Genomic DNA, 22,518 nt, shown 5'->3' on the forward strand with positions numbered 1-22,518 from the left:
GTTGGTGGCCACATGGGATGTGGAATTCAGGAAGGGTTTTCAAGATTACATAGATTAAAACCTCTTTGTATGTTGATGGGAATATTACATGAGGAGAGCAAAATATGTTATAAGACAAAGGAGACACAATTACAGGAGCCCAGGACTTGAATACACAAGGGAAGGTAGGATTCTGGGCACTAGTAATGTAGAGTTTCCTTAATGGGAATGAGGGAAAAAATATGAGAATGGATTATCGTAAGGTAGTGGTTTGGTGGTAAGAATTGGAATGAGAAGGTTGGTTTATTGAAAGGAATTGGAGTCTACCTTCATGTGCTCTGGGGTAGAGAATCAAGAAGCTGAGATACAGCTGGAATCAAGCAACTGGCCTGTGTCCCAGGATACCACTTACCATGATTCTGTCCTGCCAGATGGTTCATCAAGTAGGATTTCCCTGTACGGTACAGTCCTACAATGGCCACCACCACCACTGGCTGAGAAATCTTTTCAAGAATCTGTATAGCTTGCTGGTTCACCAATAGCTGCTCATTGTTATTTTCCACCAGGCAAACGGGGGCCAACATTCTGGGTCCAGATTCCATGGCAACTGCCAACCTAGAAGAGCCTCCCAGTAGAAATAACGTTACATTGTCATTCTCTGTCTCAGTGTTTCCCAAGCACCCATCAACATAGGACTAATGAGACTTCTGTGTTTCTACTGGACAACATGTAATCTAGCATTAGCTGACTGCAGAAGGCTTCTTTTATCACTCTCCCAAATCTGTAATGATATTAAGTGATGAAACATGGAACATTATTTTCTTTAAAGTTTTACTTCAGTAGTACTATTAAAATCCAAGTAATTGTTACCATAATAGGGGGCCCACTAATACTCCAAGTCCTGTGATGCATGCCTTAAGTATCCAACCCCACTGACACAAAAATCTGCAAGTTATAGATTATTATAGCCACAAATACACAAATGATATCACGAGTCTTACAAAGGATGAATGCAGAAATCATAGAACCCGGCTTACAAACCTGGACAATTGATTAAAATAGCAGGCTAGGAAGTTCTAAGTCTTTCTCTCCTTGGAGACATCACAAAACAACTTTAAAAAAATGGCTAAAATGATCTTATAGGAGCTCTGGAAAACAGTCATAAGTCTATAGCAACCAGGCAAATGTCCAATATTTTTAAAAGGCACATTCAAAATGGTAGGCGATTTCATGGCATTTTGTTTGCCAGTTCTGCCCACTCCACTCAGTGACATGGTCTTAGTTTGGAGGAGGTGGTTTTTCACTTCCCAGTTCTCTCCCTTGAAGTGCAGGGAGAAAAGAAGACCTTATTTGTAACACACTAACCTGACTGGGAGCTACCTGTTCTGGTTTCTGTTCTGCCTGCCTTGGATTTCTGGTATGTCATACACAATGATTTCTTGTGTATGATATCAAAACCACTGGAAACAAGTGAAAAAAATCAGATACACCACACTTCATCATAATTAAAAACTTTTGTGCATCAAAGAACACTATCAACAGAGTAAAAAGGCATTCTATGGAAAGGGAGAAAATATTTGCAAATCACGTTTCTGATAGAATACATAAAGAACTCCTAAAACTCAATAGCAACAATAGCCAAAAATAAAAATTCAAAAATGGATAGAGTAGACTAGATGTTTCTCCAAAGAAGAAATGGCCAAGAAGCACATGAAAACAAATAGCCAATAAGCGCATGAAAACATGCTCAACATCATTAATCACTAGGTAAATGAAAATCAAAACTACAATGAGGTAACATGTTAGACCCACCCATTAGGACTATTATTTTTTTTAAAAAAGCCCAAAACTTCAAAACTGAAAACAGGTGTTAGCTAGGATGTTGAGGATTTGGAACCTGTGTGCACTGTTCATGGAATGCAAACTGGTACTGTCACTATGAAAACAGTATGATGGTTCCTTGGAAAACCAAACATAGAATTAACATTTGATCAAGCTGTTCTACTTCTACATATACACTCCAAAAAATTAAAGGCAGGGACTCACACAGATATTTGTACATCAATGTTTATGGCAGCATTATGCACAATAGCCAAAAGATGAAAACAGCTCAAATGACTATAAACAGATGAATAGATGAACAAAATGTTGTATATACCTACAATCAGCTATTATTCAGCCATAAAAATGTAGGAAATTATGGCACATGCTACAACATGGATCACCTTGAAGACATTATGCCAAGTGAAATATGCCAGGCACAAAAGAACAAATGTTGTACGAGGTACTAGAATAATCAACTACATTGAGACAGAAAGTAGAAGTGTAGCTACCATGGGCTGGGGGAGGAGGGAATGCAGAATCATTGTTTAATGGTAGAGAGACTCAGTTTACAATGATGAAGTTCTGGAGATGGCTGCACAACTAATGTCACCGAAGTATTTTCTTAATTAGTAAAATAGTAATTTTATTATGTATATTTTACCAACAAAAAAGAGAGTAAAAGACAAAAGCCTGGATAATCAGGCAACCTATTCCTCTGTGTTATGCTACTGCAACCACTTATCTGTCAAAATAATCTACCTCAAAGACAGTGGTTATGCTATAAGGTTTTTGATCAACAACCTGCAGTAACTTTTTAATGATCATCATATACTGAAACTTGTTCTCTAATGCATCAGTGTGACCTTATATGTTTGTCTTTTATCTACAGGTTTGGAAGAGTGATGGGAATAGAAGGGAGAAGGGAAAGGATCCACTATGGGATGAGAAAACTCTAGAGAATACAGGCTATCTTCCCAAAAGGGAAGCAGGAGAATGTCCAGAATCTAAAGAATTCAAGTACAGGCTGAAATACTTAGCCTAGAAGGGTCAGGTTCTCTGCAATTTACTCCCACAGACAAGAATAAGAAAAAGAATAAGAATAACAATACATATAATATTGCATATTATTTATGGAGATAAATTATAGATATCTAGAGAGATAGATAAATTATGTACATACATATTAATAGATAAGTTAGAGAGATTTCTTTTTGAGAGATAAAGTCAATGTCACTTTTGGGTGAATCGAGGTGAAAGGCATATGGGATTTAATTGTAATATTTTTAGAGGTGAAGTTTAATTCCATAAATTTAGTATTGAAAGTACAATTATTCTATAGGTCTCCTGGCACATTTTTATTGCCATTATATTAAAATGGTTTTCTATGATACCTGTATTTCCTTATAATTAGAAAAATGTAAACATAATATTGTCTTCAAATGCCTCAAATACTCAGTTTAGAATTGATATGTCAGACACTCAAGATGCATCTAATGCCACCAAAAATACCAGCTCTATCATTCACTACTTATGTGGCCTTGACCAAGGAGGTCAAGCTAGCTGAGCCTGTTAATTATAGGGGTCTGTGAGTTAAATCATACATCCAACCTGGAGGGTGTTTTGATAATAAAACGAGACATTATAAGTTTATATCTTTGCATAGCATGCACCACAAAATAGGATTTCAGTAAATGTTGAATTAAATGGAGGTTACTACAATAATTACAATAACAATTGGTCCATTAGATTATATATTTCAACAAAATATACAAACTATAAGTTACTAAGAAACAAAAGCTACAAATAAATTTTTCACGGAAGCAAAACTGTAAAGTTCAAGCACGCTGTTGCTGTACAACCTGCTCTTGTCTGATTCTTCACTGAGGGGAGTAAGGAAAATGGAGCTCAAACACGAGGTCCTGATTTCCACAGTGAAATGCATTGTAATGTGATGTGTAACGTGTTCATCACATTACAGTGACTGCAACTGTACAGTCCCTTCTTTAAAGTGAACAATAAAGGCAGCTCTAGGAAGATGTGGCTGCTCCTGCAAACAACTTTATATAAACCAGGTCTCTGGTTTCTTAGCTGTGTGGGAACCACAGACCTTTTAACTTCTACTAAATGAAATACAGCTGTTCAATCCTATTCAGGACTGGTTTTCACACTCTGATGTACATAAGAATCACCTGATCACTCTGATGATCGTTTCTTTTGCTGTGCAGAAGCTCTTTAATTAGATCCCATTCTCAGCAAACTAACACAGGAACAGAAAACCAAAAACTGCATGTTCTAACTGGTAAGTGGGAGTTGAACGATGAGAACACATGGACACGGGCGGCGTGGGGGGCGCTGGGGGTGGGGGTGGGAAACTCACACACTGGGGCCTGTCAGTGGGTGGAGGGCAAGGGGAGGGAGCGCATTAGGACAAATACCTAATGCATGCGGGGCTTAAAACCTAGATGACGGATTCATAGGTGCAGCAAACCACCATGGGACATGGTGGTTTTTAAAAAAATCTTTTTTATTTTAAACATAGTTTCTATTCTTCATCTTTTTTTTTTTTTAAAAAGAATCACCTGAGAGGATTGTTCAAACCCAGATTCCCAGGCCTAAGTATCCATCTGTTTAGCAAGAGCTACAAGAGACTCTGATGTTCCTATGGGAAACTAACACCCCCCTCCTCCCCCGCACCCCCAACACACACACAGAGTTTGGACTATATAATTATTTTTAAGTAATAAAGACCAGTGATGTGGGGCCTAAGTTTACTTCTACATAGAGATTTATAGAGGTCTTATTCTGAAGCTTTCCTAAGTGTGACCACTAGAAAGACAAGAAACTCTCCCTTCCAGTATAATTGCCTGGAAGCTCCTTGTTCTCTGCATTCTGGGGCTTGCTGCAGGACCTGAGAGAGATAGCCAGGCAGGCGCCCACCAGGGCTCATTCCAGGCCACTCACTGCTGTCCTGAGTTGATGATCAGGGAACAGCACATCCAGGGGGACACGGCGTGCCCGGCTGTCATTGGTTCAAGTGGAGAAGCTGAGCTTCCCCAGAACTAAAGCCAGCCACAGACTCCTGCAGGCCAGGCAGCAGGCACCCTGCCCTTCCTGCCCATTCCTCAGTTGCCACTCTGAATCAGAAACCAAGTCTTGAGTTAGGAACTAAGTTGCATTTAAAAGAAAGTGAACATACCTGCTCAATAGCACCGCAGGTCCAAGAACAGTTTTCAGTTGCCTCACTCACCTCTTGTTTTCTTTCCTCCTTTTACTTTTCTGTTGTTTCCTTTATAAAAGGAAAAAAAAAGCTGAGTAAGCTAGTTGTTTCCACAAATGGGATGGTGCAGTAAAAATAAACTTGGAAGTAAAGTTAATCCATGCTTTTAATAAAGTGTTAGCAGAGCCATGCCTGAATCATCTGATGTGAGTTTGATGATGGGTGTTGGGTGCAGGGGTGGGAGGAGGTCAGAAAAAGCCACAGATACTGCACAGTCACACCTTAGCAAGCACAATCCTGCCAGCTTTCTTTTGTCTTTCCCATCTTAGAAGGCTTCACAGGCTTTCTTCTTGATACCGTTCCCAGGTGGCTTTAGTTTCCTAGGCACACAAGAAAAACAGGAAATCTACAGTAGTCACATAAGCAAAGCCTTAGAAACCAAGAATATTTTAAGCATTTTTCTCTTAGTGGGAATTCTTGAGTTCTGGGGTCTTTTGCTAGTGAAGAACTTTTGATATTTTAAATGTGTTCACACATGCACACACACACACACAAGAGAGAGAGAGAAAGAGAGAGATCTAAAGATATTACTGGTTTAAAAAAAGAATGAACCATGTCTTTTACAGCAACATGGATGGAACTGGAGTTCATTATCTTAGGTGAAACAACTCAGAAACCGAAAGTCAAATACCACATTCTTACTCATAAGTGGAAGCTAAAAAATCTGCATACATGGACATAGAAGGTGGAATGTGCAGTACAAGCTCCTATGAGAATCTAATGCTGCTGCTGATCTGACAGGAGGCAGGTCTCAGGCCTTAGTGCTCTCTCCCTGCTCACCTCCTGTGTGGCCCAGTTTCTAACAGACCATGCTCTGGGGGTTTCGGACCCTTGATGTGGACTATTTATCCAACAACCCACAGTTTCCATTGGTTGAGACTTATCCCCAGGGACTTTAACTATTTTGAATTCACAAGCTGCCCTTGGGCAAAATAGACACCCTTTCACAGCTTGGAGAAACATCTGAGTGAGAAAAGGAGAAAGACTCTCTACAGAGGACATAGCAGCATGCTGGGACTGTCTACCATGGCTGCACTGCTAAATGGATTTGAGAACAGAAGCAAGTGGCAGAATGAGCAGACATGAGTTTTGGCAATAACTTAGGCTGAGGATTTGGGGAGTGTGGTAGACTAATCTGAATACTCTATTCAGACAAAGACTTCTGTTAAAAATGTAAAATTCTGGGCCGGGTGCGGTGGCTCATGCCTGTAATCCCAGCACTTTGGGAGGCCGAGGCGGGCGGATCATGAGGGCAGGAGATCAAGACCATCCTGGCTAACAGGGTGAAACCCTGTCTCTACTAGAAATACAAAAAAATTAGCCGGGTGTGGTGGTGGGCGCCTGTAGTCCCAGCTCCTCGGGAGATTGAGGCAGGAGAATGGTGTGAACCCGGGAGGCAGAGCTTGCAGTGAGCCGAGATTGTGCCACTGCACTCCAGCCTGGGCAACAGAGTGAGACTCCATCTCAAAAAAAAAAGGAAAATTCTGGATTAAAAAATGTTTAATATTTTCAAAAGCAATATTAAAAATTGACTAATTTGTCATGAATGATCTTAAAGACCAAATTCCAAGGGAAGGTGAACGCCCAAAGAGTTAAGTGGAGTATTGAAGCTGTTTTTTTTCTAATAGCATTTGCCAACCAAGGGAATGTGACCTTCAGTTTGGAAGGCATTTATGAAGAGGCCAGAAGTCAAAGACCAGAGCTTGTCTAAAGAGTCTAGTAGGAGGCCTCCTTTAGATGTTATAAGACTAAACCAGTGATTCTTAATACTTGCTGCACATAAACATCAATTGGGGTTCTCCTTAAAAACTTGAGCTCTGATCCATCACCAGAGACTCTGATTTAGTAAGTCTAGAGTTGAGGGTGAGTGTGAGTGTTTTTTTAAAGCCTCACCCCACCTCCAGGTGGTTCCAATTGCAGTCAAGGAGGCAAAGAACTGGAGTAAATGTCGAGAGCAACTGTGAACTAGAACTAGCAGGGCAAGCAGGTTTAGGACTGGCTAGCTGGAATAATTTCAGTGGGCTCTGGGGCAGGGGGATTGTGCTTACTTTTGGTATTTGGCCTTTTGGTGAGTAGGGCAGATGGACAGTGGCCCAGAGAATGAGAGCCAACAGAGAAAGTGGCGGGGTGTGGGCTCCAGGTTGGTTGGTTTGCATATGAAAGGCACACTTGCAGGAGAATCCTGTAGTGTCTCTAAGAACTGGCAAGCCCGGGGAGGGTCAGTCTCTCCAGGATCAGCAAAGCCCCAAGATGTCTAAAGCTTTAGATAGGGAAACTAGAAAATGTGGTAATTACAGGGTTACATATATTGGATGGTCCATGAAGTCAAGCCAGGAGCTTAGCACAAAACACCCAGAATAGTCAAAGTGACCTGAGAATGAAGAACAAAGCTGGAGGCATCACGCTTACTGATTTCAAAATGTATAACAAATCTACAGTAATTAAGACAGTATGGAACTGGCATAAAAATAGACACATAGATGAATGAAACAGAATAGAGAGCTCAGAAATAAAATACAATATTTTGAAAATATATTGAAAAGGTTCTCAACATCACTAATAATCAGAGAAGTGCAAATCAAAACAACAGTGATATATCACCTCCTACCTGTTAGGATGGCTATTACAAAAAAATAGATGAGCATTGATAAGGATATAGAGAAATTGGAATCCTTTTACACTGTTGAGAATGTGAAATGGTGTGGCAACTCTGCAAAACAGTATGGAGGTTTCCCAAAAAATTACCTACTACATGATCCAGCAATACCACTCCTAGGAATATATTCAAAAGAATAAAAATCAGAATCTTGAAGAAATATCTGCACTCCCATGTTCACTGTAGCATTATTCGCAATGGCCAAGATATGAGAAAACACAAATGTCCATCAACAGATAAATAGATAAAGAAAATTTGGTGTATGTGTGTGTGTGTGTCTGTGAGAGAGAGAGAGAGTATTATTCAACTTTAAAAAACAAGTATGTTCTGTCATTTGAGACAACATGGATAAACCTGAAGGACATTATGCTAAACAAATAAAGCCAGTTACAGAGGACAAAAATTGCATGACCTCACTTATATGTGGAATCTAAAATAGACTCATAAAAGCAGAGAATAGAATGCTGATTGCCAAGAGTTCGGGGGGAGGGAAATGGGGAGTATATTCAATGGGTATAAGGTTTCAGTCATAAAGATAAGTAAATTCTAGAGATCTACTGTACAACATAAGAACCATAGGGCATAGCTATAGTTAAAAATACTGTATTATACACTTGAAAATGTGCTAAGAGGCTAGATCCATGTTATATGCTGTTACAAAACATAAGCAAATAGCAACAGCAACAACAAACAGGCACGAGGAAACTTGGAGGGGATGGGTATATCTATTACCTTGATTGTGGTGACAATTTTTTAAGTGTATGCAACTCATTAAATTATATATAATAAATTAACGCATTTAAAATATGTCAGTTATACCTCAGTGAAACTGTTTATAAAATAAATAGATAAATAAATATTCTTGTTTGCAGGTAGGGGAAATTGATAATTGAAATAAAAACCTTAACTTGCAAAACTGTTCTGCGGTTCACAAAACAAATAAACTGCGCCAAATCATAGCATGCAAAACAAATTGGCCAAGCTCAAACTTTTTTTAACACCAGCTCATTCAGCTACATAGCTTCTTGAAGAGCAGACAGGTCTACTGATCTAACAATTCATCAGGAACCCATGATTTCTAAAGGTGAAACTCCTGACTGTGGCAGTAACTCACTTAGTTTATAAATTCTGACCAGTTCCTGCCAAGATCATCCTATTTTAACCCCAAACCCCTGTATCCTTTCTACCTCCCCACTTTTGGATGCCCTGTGGTTCTCTATGGTTGCATTCTTCCTTGCTGCAGCAAGCAAAGACATCTAACTTTTTCCTCATGTATTTTGGTTTTTATATGTTTAAAATATAAATAGAAAACTAAAAGAAGAAGAAACCTTATAAATTTGAGTTGAAAAATAAAATTACGTCTATATCTATGTGGGTATAGATATAGATATTGGTTTAGACCACTAAAAGATTCTTGAAGAAATAGCACTCTAATATTAATGAGTAAATCCAGCATCTATATTTTTGTTTGCAAATAATTTTTACCCACTTTAAGAAAAAGAAAACAAAGCAGTGCTCCTTGGAGAAATCTCAGGTTCCAGGAATAGGGAGAAAACACAAGGTGTGGCTGTGACATATTCCTGTGACAGAAAGCAAAAGCGCACTCAGAGATTAACAGGATCACATGAAAAAGGGACAGAAGCTAGCTTACAGACACTCCCTGCAGACAAATTCCGGACAATGGGAACATCACAAAGAATCATGACTGTCAGTGATTATAATCACATAATCTGAGCAAGGTTCTAGATCCAGTTGCCAGTCTATGGCCAACAGAGGAGAAAGAAAAACAAGGCAAACTACACCATGTGGAAATAGGGAAGCAGATCCTGAGGGACATAAAAAAAACTGATCTGCATTTTTGAGACCATCGATGTGACTTGAAAATGAATAATAATTTTTAAACTAGCTTTCTGGATTGAATTCTAATAGATATGCAAATACAAAGTATAAACCTTGTTTTGATCCTGGTTCAAAACTATTAATATGTGTAAACCAAGTACCTACAAAAGTATCTTTAAAGACAAAAGGGAAATTTAAATATGGGCAGATTATTAAGTTATATTAGAGAATTATTATTATTACTAACTTTCCTAGGTATGCCAATAGCAATGTGTTTATTTAGGAAAATATACTCATCCTAAGAAGATGCATGCTGAAGTATTTAATAATGAAGTATAACAAAGTCTTCAAATTACTTTTAAATGGTTCATCATAGAAAGTGTGCAGAGACAGAATAAGTTTGCCAAAATATTAACACATTTTTAATCCTGATCAAAGTTATGTGGGTGTTCATCGCTCTATTCTTTTTACTGTACTGTATGTTTAAAATATTTCTATTTACAATGTTGAAAGGGAGAAAAGAATTGTCCTACTGCACAAAGACATTCTTGCCGTGTTAAAAATATTTAAGAGGGGACCTGGCATGGTGTCTCACACCTGGAGGAAAAATAAAGCAACAGCAGAAAGAGCCCACAGGAACTCTCTCCTGCCCAGGATGAAAGTCAATCTGGACACCAGACAAGGACCGTCCTGATCCCAGCTAGAAACAGTCCAACAGGTGGCAGCTCTTTCCATTCCAAAGTGAGCTATCAACTATCTACATGGAGAAGCTTCATGCACTTTAATGAAGAAATTGCTTTTGCTTTCTCCTTTGACTCCAGACCTTGGTACTGAGACAAGAACATAAGGAAGAACTACTCATGTACTACCAGCACCCCCAGGAAACGAGCTGAGTCTATCAAATTAAGCCAAAGACCTGGTAAAGCTGTGACTGTGGGTCAGAGTCCTGGCTGCAGCACCAGGAGCCCATTGGTGGGAGACAGGTGATAATTCCACCAATTCCCCCATTTGGCCTTCAGTTTCGAGGACATCGTGCTTCTCAGCAGATGTCCACATGAGGGCAGCAGAGGGATTTTAAGAGTTGAAGCGCCCTCTACAGAACTAACAGAAACACAGAGAGGGAGACAGAGACAGAGAGAGGGAGGAAGACAGAGAGAAAAAGAGAAAGAATTAATAAACAGCTATGTTTACATATTCTCGTTTTGGGACAAGACTGGATTTCCAAGAGGCAACACGCAGTGAGTGCTTCCAGAGGTGAGTGAAAGTTATTTAGGGAAAAAAAGTTTATAAACGTGAAAGTTTACAGGAAGAGATTCAGGGAAAATAATCCAAAGGCAGTAGAAGGAAGAGGTAAGGAAATCTGAATCCCCCAGAACCCGCATATTACTAAATGAAAGAAGCCAATTTGAGAAGGCTAGATATATGTGATTCCAACTATATGACATTGCAGAAAGGGTAAAACCATGGAGACAGTAAAAGGATAATGATTTCCAAGAGTTGAAGGGAGAACGGCGTGAACAGGCAGAGTAAAGATTATTAGAGCAGTGTAACTATTCTGTATGACGCTATAATAGTGGATACCTGACATTATGCATTTGCCCCGTGGAATGCACAACACCAAGGGTAAACTTAATGTAAACTATGAACTTTGTGTGATAATGATGTGTCAATGGAGTTCCGTAAATTGTCACACAAGTGCCACACTAGAGCAGGATATGAATAGTGGGAGAGGTTATACTTGCGTGGGAGCAGTGGGTACCTGGGAAATCTCTGTACCTTCTGCTTAGTATTACTGTGAACCTAAAACTGCTCTAAAAATAGTATGTTAAAAAACAACAACAAAGACCATTTACTTACTGCTTCTGAACTGCCGTATGCAATAGATACACAGGAAACGCTCTCATAGTCCAACAGGCCCAGAAGTCTGAATATCCACTGATACAGAACCATCTTTTTTGTCCTCCAAAAAAGTGCCCCTAAGGTACTCTAATTTCTTTTTCCTTTAACCTATCTCCTTCTTTTACCTTTGCCCTTAGGCCCACACCCTCATCCCCAATTTCTACTGTCTTATATAATGTCATTCCTTTGGAGCCAATGCTAGGTGACAGCTACCTAGGCTGATAAACTTATCTATGGCTTTAGGTGCTTTGCACTCTTCTCTGGTTTTTAAGCATGAAAGTGACTGACTATTCATTGGAAGACCTTAGGGTTTTTCCAGTGAACTTATGTCAACACAACCTTGCAGAATGAGGGGCCTTGCTGCATAGACAGATGATGAAGCTGCTCCCTGCACTAACCTGCTGCTGTTATCCCATTAGCAAATATTAGCTAAGCATTTACTCTGCACTGGGCACTGTGCTGCATGTTAGGAAGTCAAACAAGTAATACATGATCTCTACCTTTAAAAAGGTTCCAGGTAACTAGATAGTTACAAAGTAGAAGCTGTTAAGCTCCGCAAGTAGCTTTCTAGGACTTTCACCACAAGCAAGCAGTGTGTGTCTAAGATCTGCTACAAAGTGTGATTCTTCTTCTCCTGATCCACAGTTGACACATGCATTCTTGTCACCATCAAAGCGTTTTTTAAAGTGGCTGTTTCCACAAGACACACTTTTACAGTTTTGTTGGTCATTTTGCCCCAGTGACTCTGTGGGCAGTCCGGACAGCAGGGTTTTGTAGAGCATGCCAAGAATCCTGAGTTGAACTCAGCATGACTCACGCTTCATTCCTCCCATTAGCTCTTTCCAACTCCAACATGGCTTTGGAGATTCAGTCCACACATGGCAGAGACTAGGTGCTGGGTAATTGTTGACCTAAACTTTTTATTTTCAAAGCTTAAGTTGAATCACTTTGAGTAAAATTTAACCAAAACAACCATCATATTCCTTAGTGTTGAGCTGCTGTAGTAATCAAATGATGCTTCTTCTGTATTTATTGATTTCTGCTGCCTTCTGTTTGGCTGTGCCCTGACCCCAGAGGTGGAGTCTACAGAGGTAGGCAGGCCTCCTTGAGCTGCAGTGGGCTCCACCCAGTTCGAGCTTCCTGGCTGCTTTACCTACTCAAGCCTCAGCAATGGTGGGCGCCCCTCCCCCAGCCTTGCTGCTGCCTTGCACTGTGATCTCAGACTGCTGTGCTAGCAATGAGCAAGACTCCGTGGGCATAGGACCCTCTGAGCCAGGCGCAGGATATAATCTCCTGGTGTGCCATTTGCTAAGACCATCAGAAAAATGCAGTATTAGGGTGGGAGTGACCCAATTTTCCAGATGCCATCTCACTATGTTTTTCAGACTGGTCTTGAACTCTTGGCTTCATGCAATCCTCCCACCTCATTCTCCCAAAGTAAATGAATTACAGGCATGAGCCACTGCATTTGGTAAGCTTCTATTATTCTTGTGATTTTTCTAAATGTCCAATGTCATATGCTCTTTATATCAAACCATAGTCATGGACTTAGTAGGATTTCAATATGCTAGTCTACAAGGTATTCTGCAACATCAAGGTACTGTGACCTAATTAGAATTTTCATTAAAGCTACACAAAGATATAAATGAGTTAAAAAAAACACTCTGATTAATTTTTCCTTTATTCAAGCAAAAAAGCATGTATTATGTGCTACTAAGTTCTATACACTGTATTTGTTGCTGGAAATTAGGCATCAAATAAGGCAGATAGCTTCCTACTTTATAGGTATATATTTTGTTATAAGAAGACAAACAAGTAAAGATAAAAATAAACAAAATATGTTCTTATTGTGTTAAGTTCAGGGGCAACATGAGAAAGGAGAGTCAGGTAAAACCTTTTGGAGAGTGAACATTTATGCAGAGCCTTAAAGAAAATGAGCTGTGTGAAGAACCAGTAAGCACTGCAGGCAGAGTGAAGCACAAGTATAAATACCTGGGGACAGGTAGGGGCTTGTGATTTGGAAGAATATTAACAGGAGTGGTGAAAATATAAAATATGAGTTTGGATAAATAGAAAATAATAGATCATAATGAACCTACAAGAAGTATGGATTTTATATAAATCTAATGGAAGTTTAAGGAGGGTATTTAAAGAAGCTAGATTTAAGATCACTCTTGTTGCTTTGAAAAGAGTTGATTACAGAGTGAAAGCCAGAAAGTGGAAGCAAGAAAGATAGTATGCTAGTAAGTATTTTAAGCAAAAGATGAAGAAGACAGCTTAAGATGATACAATATCAATGGAGCAGAATAGATGGATTTGTGCTATACTGAGCAAGAAAAATAAGAGGAGGGGGAGATGGAACAAGATGGCCAAATAGAACCCTCCAGCGTTCATTCTTCAAGCAGGAACACAAAATTGAATAACTATCCCCAGAAGAACAACCTCCATAAGAACCAAAAATCAGGTGGCAATCACAATACCTGATTTTAACATCATATCAAGGAAAGAGGTACTGAAGAGGGTAGGAAAGACAGCCTTGAACTTCCTACAGCACCTCTCCTCAATCCCTAGGCAGCACAGCATGGCATGGAGAGAGAATCTGTGTGCTTGGGGGAGGGAGAGTGAAGTTATTGTGAGACTCTGCATGGGAACTCAGTGCTGTCCCATCACAGTGGAAAATAACACTGGGCAGAATTTGGCCAGCACCCATGGAGGAAGCATTTAAAGCAATCTTAGCCAAGGGGGAATAATTCATGTATCCCAGTGGTAGAATCTTGAACTACAGCCAGCCCCACCACCGTGGATGATACAATAGAAATAGAAAGAAACACATGGCTTTGTGCCATATTTAGTAAGAGAAATAAGAGGACCTAATATCTAAAGTGCTCTGGGGTTCTAAATAAACTAGAAATGCAGTCTAGGCTACAAGAACTGCAATTCCTGGGCAATTCTGTTGTTTTGGGGAAAGCAGGGAAAGAGAACAAAAGTTTGTGCCTAGTAATCCTGAGAATTCTACTGGATCTTACCCAAGAAAAAGGCAATAACTCTACAACTCTGCAAGAGTCACAGTGTCACTGGGCTTGGGGTGCCCACTAATGCATATATGGTTGCAATGACTAAAGACTTAGATGACAAGAATTATTTCCCCTTAAATACTTGGAAAGCCTTCTCAATAAGGATGGGTACAAACAGGCCCAGACCATGAAGATTAGAATAAATAACTAACTTCAATGCCCAGACATCAAGAAACATCCACAAACATCAAGACCATCTGGGAAAACATGACATCACCAAATGAACTAAATATGTTACCAGTGACCAATTCTGGAGTGACAGAGATATGTGACATTTCACACAGAGAATTCAAGATTGCTGTGTTGAGGAAGCTCAATAAAATCCAAGGTAACACAGAGAAGGAATTCAGAATCCCATCAGAAACATTTAACAAAGTGATTGAAATAATTTAAAAGAATTAAGCAGAAATGCTGGAGCTGAAGAAATTCAACTGACAAACTAAAACTAACGAATATATCAGAATCTCACAACAGCAATCCAGGAGAAGAAAAAATTAGTGATCTTGAAGACAGGCTATTTGAAAATACACAGTGATAGAAGTTAAAAGAATAAAAAAAGGAAGCATCTCTATAGGATCTAGAAAACAGCCTCAAAAAGGCAAATCTAAATGTTATTGGCCTTAATGAGGAGGTAAAGAGAGAGGCTGAGTTAGAAATCTTATTCATAGGGATAAAAATAGACATTACCAAACCTAGGGAAAGATAACAATATTCAAGAACAAGAAGATTATAGGAGACCAGGCAGGTTTAACACAAATAAGACTACCTCAATATGTTTAATAATCAAACTCCCAAAGGTCAAGGATAAATAAAGCATACTAAAAGCAAAAAGAGAAAAGAAAAAAAAAACATATAAAGGAGCTTCAATATGTCTAGCACATATTACTCAGTGGAAAGCTTACTAGCCAGGAGTAAGTGGTATCATATATTTAAACTGCTAAAAAAAAATCTTTTATCCTAGAATATCATACCAGTGAAAATATCCTTCAAACATAGAGGAAAAGTAAAGACTTTTCCAGCAAACAAAAGCTGAGGTAGTTCATCAACATAAGACCTGTCCTAAAAGAAATGCTAAAGAGAGTACTTCAATCTGAAAGGAAAGCATGTTAATGAGCAAAAAAAAAATCATCTGAGTACATAAAATTCACTGGTAACAGTGAGTATACCGACAAATATAAAATAATATGACACTGTAATTGTGGTATGTAAACTACTCATACCTTGCATAGGAAGACTAAAAGACAAATTTATCGAAAATAATAACCACAACAACTTTTTAAGACATAGTATAATATATAAATAGAAACAACAAATAGTTGAAAAGCAGAGAGGATGAAGTTAAAGTGTTGAATGTTATTAGTTTTCTCTTTGCTTGTCAGTTTTTTTTTGCAGATTTTAGCAATTAGAGTTTAACTGTCATCAGTGTAAAATAATGAGTTACAAGATATTAGTTGCAAGCCTTGTGGTAACCACAAATCAAAAAACCTACAACAGATACACAAAAAATGTATAGAGCAAGAACTTAAAACATACCAACAAGAAAATCACTTTCACAAAAAGAAAGGCATGAAGGAAGAAGAGAAGAAAGAGAAGACCACAAACAACCAGAAAACAAAACCAAATGGCAGGAGTAAGTTGTTATTTAGCAACAATAACATTGAATGCAAATGGACTATACTCTCCAATCAAAAGACACAGAGAGGCCGAATGGATTAAAAAAACAGAATCCAGTGATCTGTTGCCTACAAAAAACACACTTCACCTATAAAGACACACACAAACTGAAAATAAGAAGAAGGAAAAAGACATTCCATGCCAATGGAAACCAAAAAAAGAGCAGGAGTAGCTATACTTATATCAGATAAAAGCGATTTCAAGATAAAAACTATAAAAAAGACAAAGAATGTCACTATGTAACGAGTAAAAGGGATTAATATAGCAAGAGGATATAACCATTGTAAATATATATGCACCCAATACTGGAGCATCTAGATATATAAAGCAAATATTATTAGTTCAAAAGAGAGAGACAGACCCCAGTATAATAACAGCTGGAGATTTCAACACCTCACCTTCAGCATTGGACAGATCAGCCAAACAAAAATTACAAAGAAAATATCAGACCTAATCTATACTATAGACCAAAAGACCTAATAGATATTTACAGATTATTTCATCCAAGGGTTGAAAAATACACGTTCTTCTCCTCAGGAAATAGATCATCCTCAAGTATAGACTATATGTTAAGCCACAAAGTCAGTCTGAAAAATACAAAAAAGGTAAATATGATACTTGACACATATCAAGTATCTTCTCTGACCACAATGGAATAAAACTAGACATCAAGTATAAGAGACAACTTAAAAGGAACACAAACATTTGGAAATTAATCAATTTGCTCCTGAATGACCAGTGGGTCAAAAAACAAGAATCAAATTTAAGAATTCCTGAAACAAATGCAAATGGAAAGAAAACATACCAAAACTTATGGGATAAGCAAAAGTGGTACTAAGAGGAAAGTTTATAGCAATAAGCACCTACAACAAAGAGGGAGCAATACTTCAAATAATCTAATGATGCATCTTAAGGAACTAGAAAAGCAAGAGCAAACCAAACCTAACATTAGTAGAAGAAAAGACATAATAATGATCTGAGCAGGAAAAGAAAAGAAATTGAAATGAGAAAAGCAATACTAAACGTCATCAAAAAGAAAAGTTGGTTTTTTGAAAAGATAATGAAAATTGGCAAACTTTTAGCCAGACTAACTGATAAAGACAGAAGACCCAAATAAATAAAATCAGAGATGAAAAAGGAGACATTACAACTTATACTGCAGAAATGTAAAGAATCATTGGACTACTATGAACAACTGTATGTCCACAAATTGGAAAACCTAAAAGAAGTGGATAAATTCCTAGACATACACAACCTACCAAGATTGAACCATTAAGAAATCTGAAGCCTAAATAGAGCAATAAAAAGTAATGACATCAAAGCCATAATAAAAAGTCTCCCAGCAAAGAAAAGCCCAGGACCCAATGGTCTCCATGCTGAACTCTACCAGACATTTAAAAAAGAATACCAATCCAACTCAAACTATTCCCCCAAAAAAGAAGGAGAGGGAATACTATGAAACTTATTCTACAAGGCTGGTATTACCCTGATGCCAAAAGCAAAGAAACATCAAAAAAAGAAAACGACAGGCTAATATCTCTGGTTAATATTGATACAAATATCCTCAACAAAATACCAGCAAAGCAAATTCAACATCAAATTTGAAAGATCATTCATCATGACTGTGATTGCAACCCCTGCTTTTTTCTTCTTTTATTTCCATTTGCTTGGTAAATATTCCTTCATTCCTTTATTTTGAGCCTATGTGTGACTGCACATGAGATGGGTCTTCTGAATACAGCACACCAATGGATCTTGACTCTTTATTCAATTTGTCAGTCTGTGTCTTTTAATTGGGTCATTTGGCCCATTTACATTTAAGGTTAACATTGTTATGTGTGAATTTGATCCTGTCATCATGATGCTAGCTAGTTATTTTGCACATTTGTTGATGCAGTTTCTTCCTAGAGTCATTGGTCTTTATATTTTGGTCTGTTTTTGGTGTGGCTGGTATCAGTTTTTCCTTTCCATATTTAGTGCTTCCTTCAGGAGCTCTTGTAAGGCAGGCCTGGTGGTGACAAAATCCCTCAGCATTTGCTTGTCTGTAAAGAATTTTATTTCTCCTTTGCTTATGAAGCTTAGTTTGGCTGGATATGAAATTCTGGGTTGAAAATTCTTCTATTTAAGAATGTTGAGGCCGGGCGCGGTGGCTCACGCCTGTAATCCCAGCACTTTGGGAGGCCGAGGCGGGCGGATCACAAGGTCAGGAGATCGAGACCATCCTGGCTAACACGGTGAAACCCCGTCTCTACTAAAAATACAAAAAATTAGCCGGGTGTGGTAGCGGGCGCCTGTAGTCCCAGCTACTCGGGAGGCTGAGGCAGGAGAATGGCGTGAACCCGGGAGGCGGAGCTTGCAGTGAGCCAAGATCGCGCCACTGCACTCCAGCCTGGGCGACAGAGCAAGACTCCGTCTCAAAAAAAAAAAAAAAAAAAGAATGTTGAATATTGACCCCCACTGTCTTCAGGCTTGTAGGGTTTCTGCAGAGAGATCTGCTATTAGTCTAATGAGCTTCCTTTTGTAGGTAACCTGACCTTTCTCTCTAGCAGCCCTCAACATTTTTCCTTCATTTCAACCTTGGAGAATCTGATGATTATGTGTCTTGGGGTTACTCTTCTCAAGGAGTATCTTAGTGAAGTTCTCTGTATTTCCCGAATTTGAATGTTGGCTTGTCTTGCTAGGTTGGGGAAGTTCTCCTGGATAATATCCTGAAGTATGTTTTTGAACTTCGTTGCATTCTCCCCATCACTTTCAGGGACCCCAATCAATTGTAGGCTTGGTCTTTTGACATAGTCCCATATTACTTGGAGGCTTTGTTCATTCCTTCCCATTCTTTTTTTTCTAATCTTATCTTCATGCCTTATTTCAGTAAGTTGATCTTTAATCTCTTCTATCCTTTCTTCCGCTTGATTGATTCATCTATTGATACTTGTGTATGCTTCACGAAGTTCTCATGCTGTGTTTTTCAGCTCCATCAGGTCATTTATGTTCTTCTGTAAACTGGTTATTCTAGTTAGCAGTTCCTGTATCCTTTTGTCAAGGTTCTTAGCTTCTTTGAATTGGGTTAGAACATGCTCCTTTAGCTCAGAGCAGTTTGTTATTACCTACTTCTGAAGCCTACTTCTGTCTATTCATCAAACTCATTCTCTGTCTAGTTTTGCGCCCTTGCTGGAAAGGAGATGTGATCATTTGGAAAAGAGGCATCCTGGTTTTTGGAATTTTCAGCATATTTGCACTGTTTTTTCCTCATTTTCTGTATTTATCTCCCTTTGATATTTGAGGCTGATGGCCTTTTGATGGGGTTTCTGTGTGCGGGTCCTTTTTGTTGATGTTGATGTTATTGCTTTCTCTTTGTTACTTTTTCTTCTAATGGTCAGGCCTCTCTTCTGCAGGTCTGTTGCAGTTTGCTGGAGCTCCACTCCAGACCCTATTTGCCTGGGTATCACCCACTGGGGCTGAAGAACAGCAGAGATTGCTGCTTGCTCCTTCCTCTGGAAGCTTCATCCCAGAGGGTTACCGGCCTGATCCTCGCCAGATCTCTCCTGTATGACTTGTCTGTGAACCCCTGTTGGGAGGTCTATCCCAGTAAGGAGGCATGGGGGTCAGGGACCCACTTGAGGAGGCAGTCTGTCCCTTAGCAGAGCTTGAGCACTGTGCTGGGAGAATCCTCCTTGTCAGGATCTGCTGCTCTCTGCAGAGCTGGCAGGCAGGAGCATTTAAACCTGCTGAAGCTGTGCCCAAAGTTGCCCCTTCCACCAGGTGCTCTGTCCCAGGGAGATGGAGTTTTATCTATAAGCCCCTGACTGGGACTGCTGCCTTACTTTCAGAGATGCCCTGCCCAGTAAAAAGGAATCTAGAGAGGCAGTCTGGCCACAGCCACTTTGCCGCATTGTGTTGAGTTCCACCCAGTCTGAACTTCCAGGCCTCCTTAGTACTGTCAGGAGAAAACTACCTATCAAAGCCTCAGTAATGGCAGATGCCCCTCCCTGCACCAAGCTTGATCATCCCAGGTTGACTTTAGGCTGCTGTGCTGGCAGCAAGAATTTCAAGCCAGTAGTTCTTAGCTTCTTAGCTTCCTGGGCTCTGTGGGAGTGGGACCCACTGAATGAGACCACTTGGCCCCCTGGTTTCAGCCTCCATTCTAGGGGAGTGAACAGTTCTGTCTCTCTGGGGTTCTGGGTGCCACTGGGATATGAATAAAAAAAAAAAAAACCCTCCTGCATCTAGCTCAGTGTCTGCCCAAATAGCTGCACAGTTTTTTGCTTGAAACTCAGGGCCCTGGTGGTGTTGGCACATGAGGGAATCTCCTGGTCTGCAGATTTCCAAAACTATGGGAAAAGTGTAGTATCTGGGCTGGTTAGCATAGTCCCTCACAGCTTCCTTGCTTGGAAAACGGAGGCCCCCCACTCCTTACACTTCCTGGGTAAGGCAATATCCCACCTTGCTTCTGCTCACCCTCTGCACTGCACCCACTGCCTAACCAGTCCCAATGAGATGAACAGGGTACCTCAGTTGGAAATACAGAAATCACCCACCTGCTGTGTTGGTCTCAATGGGAGCTGCAGTGCAGAGCTGTTCCTATTTGGCCATCTTTCCAGATCCCCACAAGTTACTCTTAAGGACTATTCTGCCCTTTAACAAAATTATAAAAGGTTATCAAAAGTTTTTGCTGTTGTAAATTTCTAAGTCATAATCTTGGCAAAAAAATAACTTATGGTAACCTCATTTTTTTTTTTTGAGACAGTCTCCCTCTGTCACCCAGGCTGGAGTGCAGTGGCATGATCTCAGCTCACTGCAACCTCTGCCACCTGGGTTCAAGTAATTCTCTTGCCTTAGCCTCCCGAGTAGCTGGGATTACAGGTGCCCACCACCACGCCTGGCTAATTTTTGTATTTTTGTTATAGATGGGGTTTCACTATGTTGGCCAGGCTGGTCTCAAACTCCTGACCTCAGGTGACCCGCCTGCCGCCTCAGCCTCCCAAAGAGCTGGGATTACAGGTGTGAACCACCACACCTGACAACTCAATTCTATTTCATAACATCAAGGGTTTTAAACTTCTAACATATTTAATTGGCTTCCCAAACTCAAACTTCATTTTCAAAATTGTCTTTCCTGACACCTGGCTTTTGGATGCTGCAGAAGGCCCCTGAAGTATCCAAAAGAGAGGTAAACAGGATTATTTAACATGTTTAGTTACTTGGGATTGCCAAAATGGTGTTCAATCTTCTTTAGGTTATATTTTGGTGAATAATGCTAAAATATGTTCCAAAATTTTATGGGATTTCTAAAATTCTAATGTCTAAAATATATGCTATCAGTCATAATTAAGGTTATTATGTTAAGTTATTGTAAACCACAGAGATAACCGCACTTCTTTGTCAGATGTGTTTCTGACTGTAACTACCCCGAACATTTTGTTATTCACCAGCAATTGTTCTTCCCCCAGCATCTTTCCAATTTTTTCAAATGATGGTTTATAATCAGCTATAGAAAACTCTTGACAGATGCTCTCACAGCATTTTGATAAGTTTGGAGATTGTGACATTGGAATAAAGGAAAAACTTACAGAACTCATGAAGAGCTGAAATGTTAGTGAATATCAAGCAAAATGATAGTTAAATAAATGGACTGAACTCATAGAAAACTGAAGCAACTTTTTGACTTTTGCTTGGAATATTGCTGATCCTTGTTTTGTTTTTCAGAGTCAAGGAAACTTATTCTGAACTATTTACAACCCTTAATAACTGAGTAAGTTATACTCTTGTGAACAAAATTTGGAGCATATTTCTCTCTCTTTCTCCACCTGGCTTCTTCAGAATTTGGCAACAAGTTGTGAGCACTCTTAATTTATGGCAGTATGGTTGTTTGAATCAGTGCAATAAGAATCCATTATCTTTTGCAACAGGACACAATTGGAAAACCTGGTTGTTTTACCAAGGCTTTGGCTGGAAGGATATGCTTCCCTTTGAAGAGTCAAGCTCAACTTGCAGAACAAATAAAAGCCCCTTGGGGAAACTGGCCTCATACTCATATCTATGCAGTCCCTGTACAGGGTTCCTGACCTATGTTCAGTAAATAATGTCAATTTCTAACAGACCCAGGGGCTCCAAGTTTATCTTGGGACCTTAAGAGGAGAGGATCACTCAACTCACAGGTATTTGAGGATAAAAACTCATGTCTAGGCTTGGCTTTAAAAGGTTTTATCTGAGACTCCTTGTGGAACAGAGTTCTAGCAAAGCCAATCTAAATAGGCCTATTTAGAAATAATTATTCTTGCTGCACTTTATGCAAATAA

General features: G+C 39.4%; 2 protein-coding genes across 2 annotated transcripts in view; one reads left to right on the top strand and one right to left on the bottom strand.

The window, feature by feature from the left end:
- The window catches only part of GBP6 (guanylate binding protein family member 6), a 32,750-nt gene extending 19,931 nt beyond the window's left edge, over positions 1-12,819 (bottom strand). Inside the window, exons 1-4 of the mRNA XM_003808396.5 lie at positions 11,975-12,819; positions 5,302-5,400; positions 5,000-5,089; positions 392-604 (exon numbers count right to left, since the gene is read on the bottom strand). Of these exons, the coding sequence (XP_003808444.4) occupies positions 392-581 (190 nt within the window). The 5' untranslated portion in view covers positions 582-604; positions 5,000-5,089; positions 5,302-5,400; positions 11,975-12,819. The remainder of the gene's footprint in view (positions 1-391; positions 605-4,999; positions 5,090-5,301; positions 5,401-11,974) is intronic.
- The window catches only part of GBP5 (guanylate binding protein 5), a 175,979-nt gene that overhangs the window by 96,616 nt on the left and 56,845 nt on the right, over positions 1-22,518 (top strand).

Source organism: Pan paniscus, chromosome 1 (genome assembly GCF_029289425.2).
Source record: "Pan paniscus chromosome 1, NHGRI_mPanPan1-v2.0_pri, whole genome shotgun sequence".
Lineage (NCBI taxonomy): Eukaryota > Metazoa > Chordata > Mammalia > Primates > Hominidae > Pan > Pan paniscus.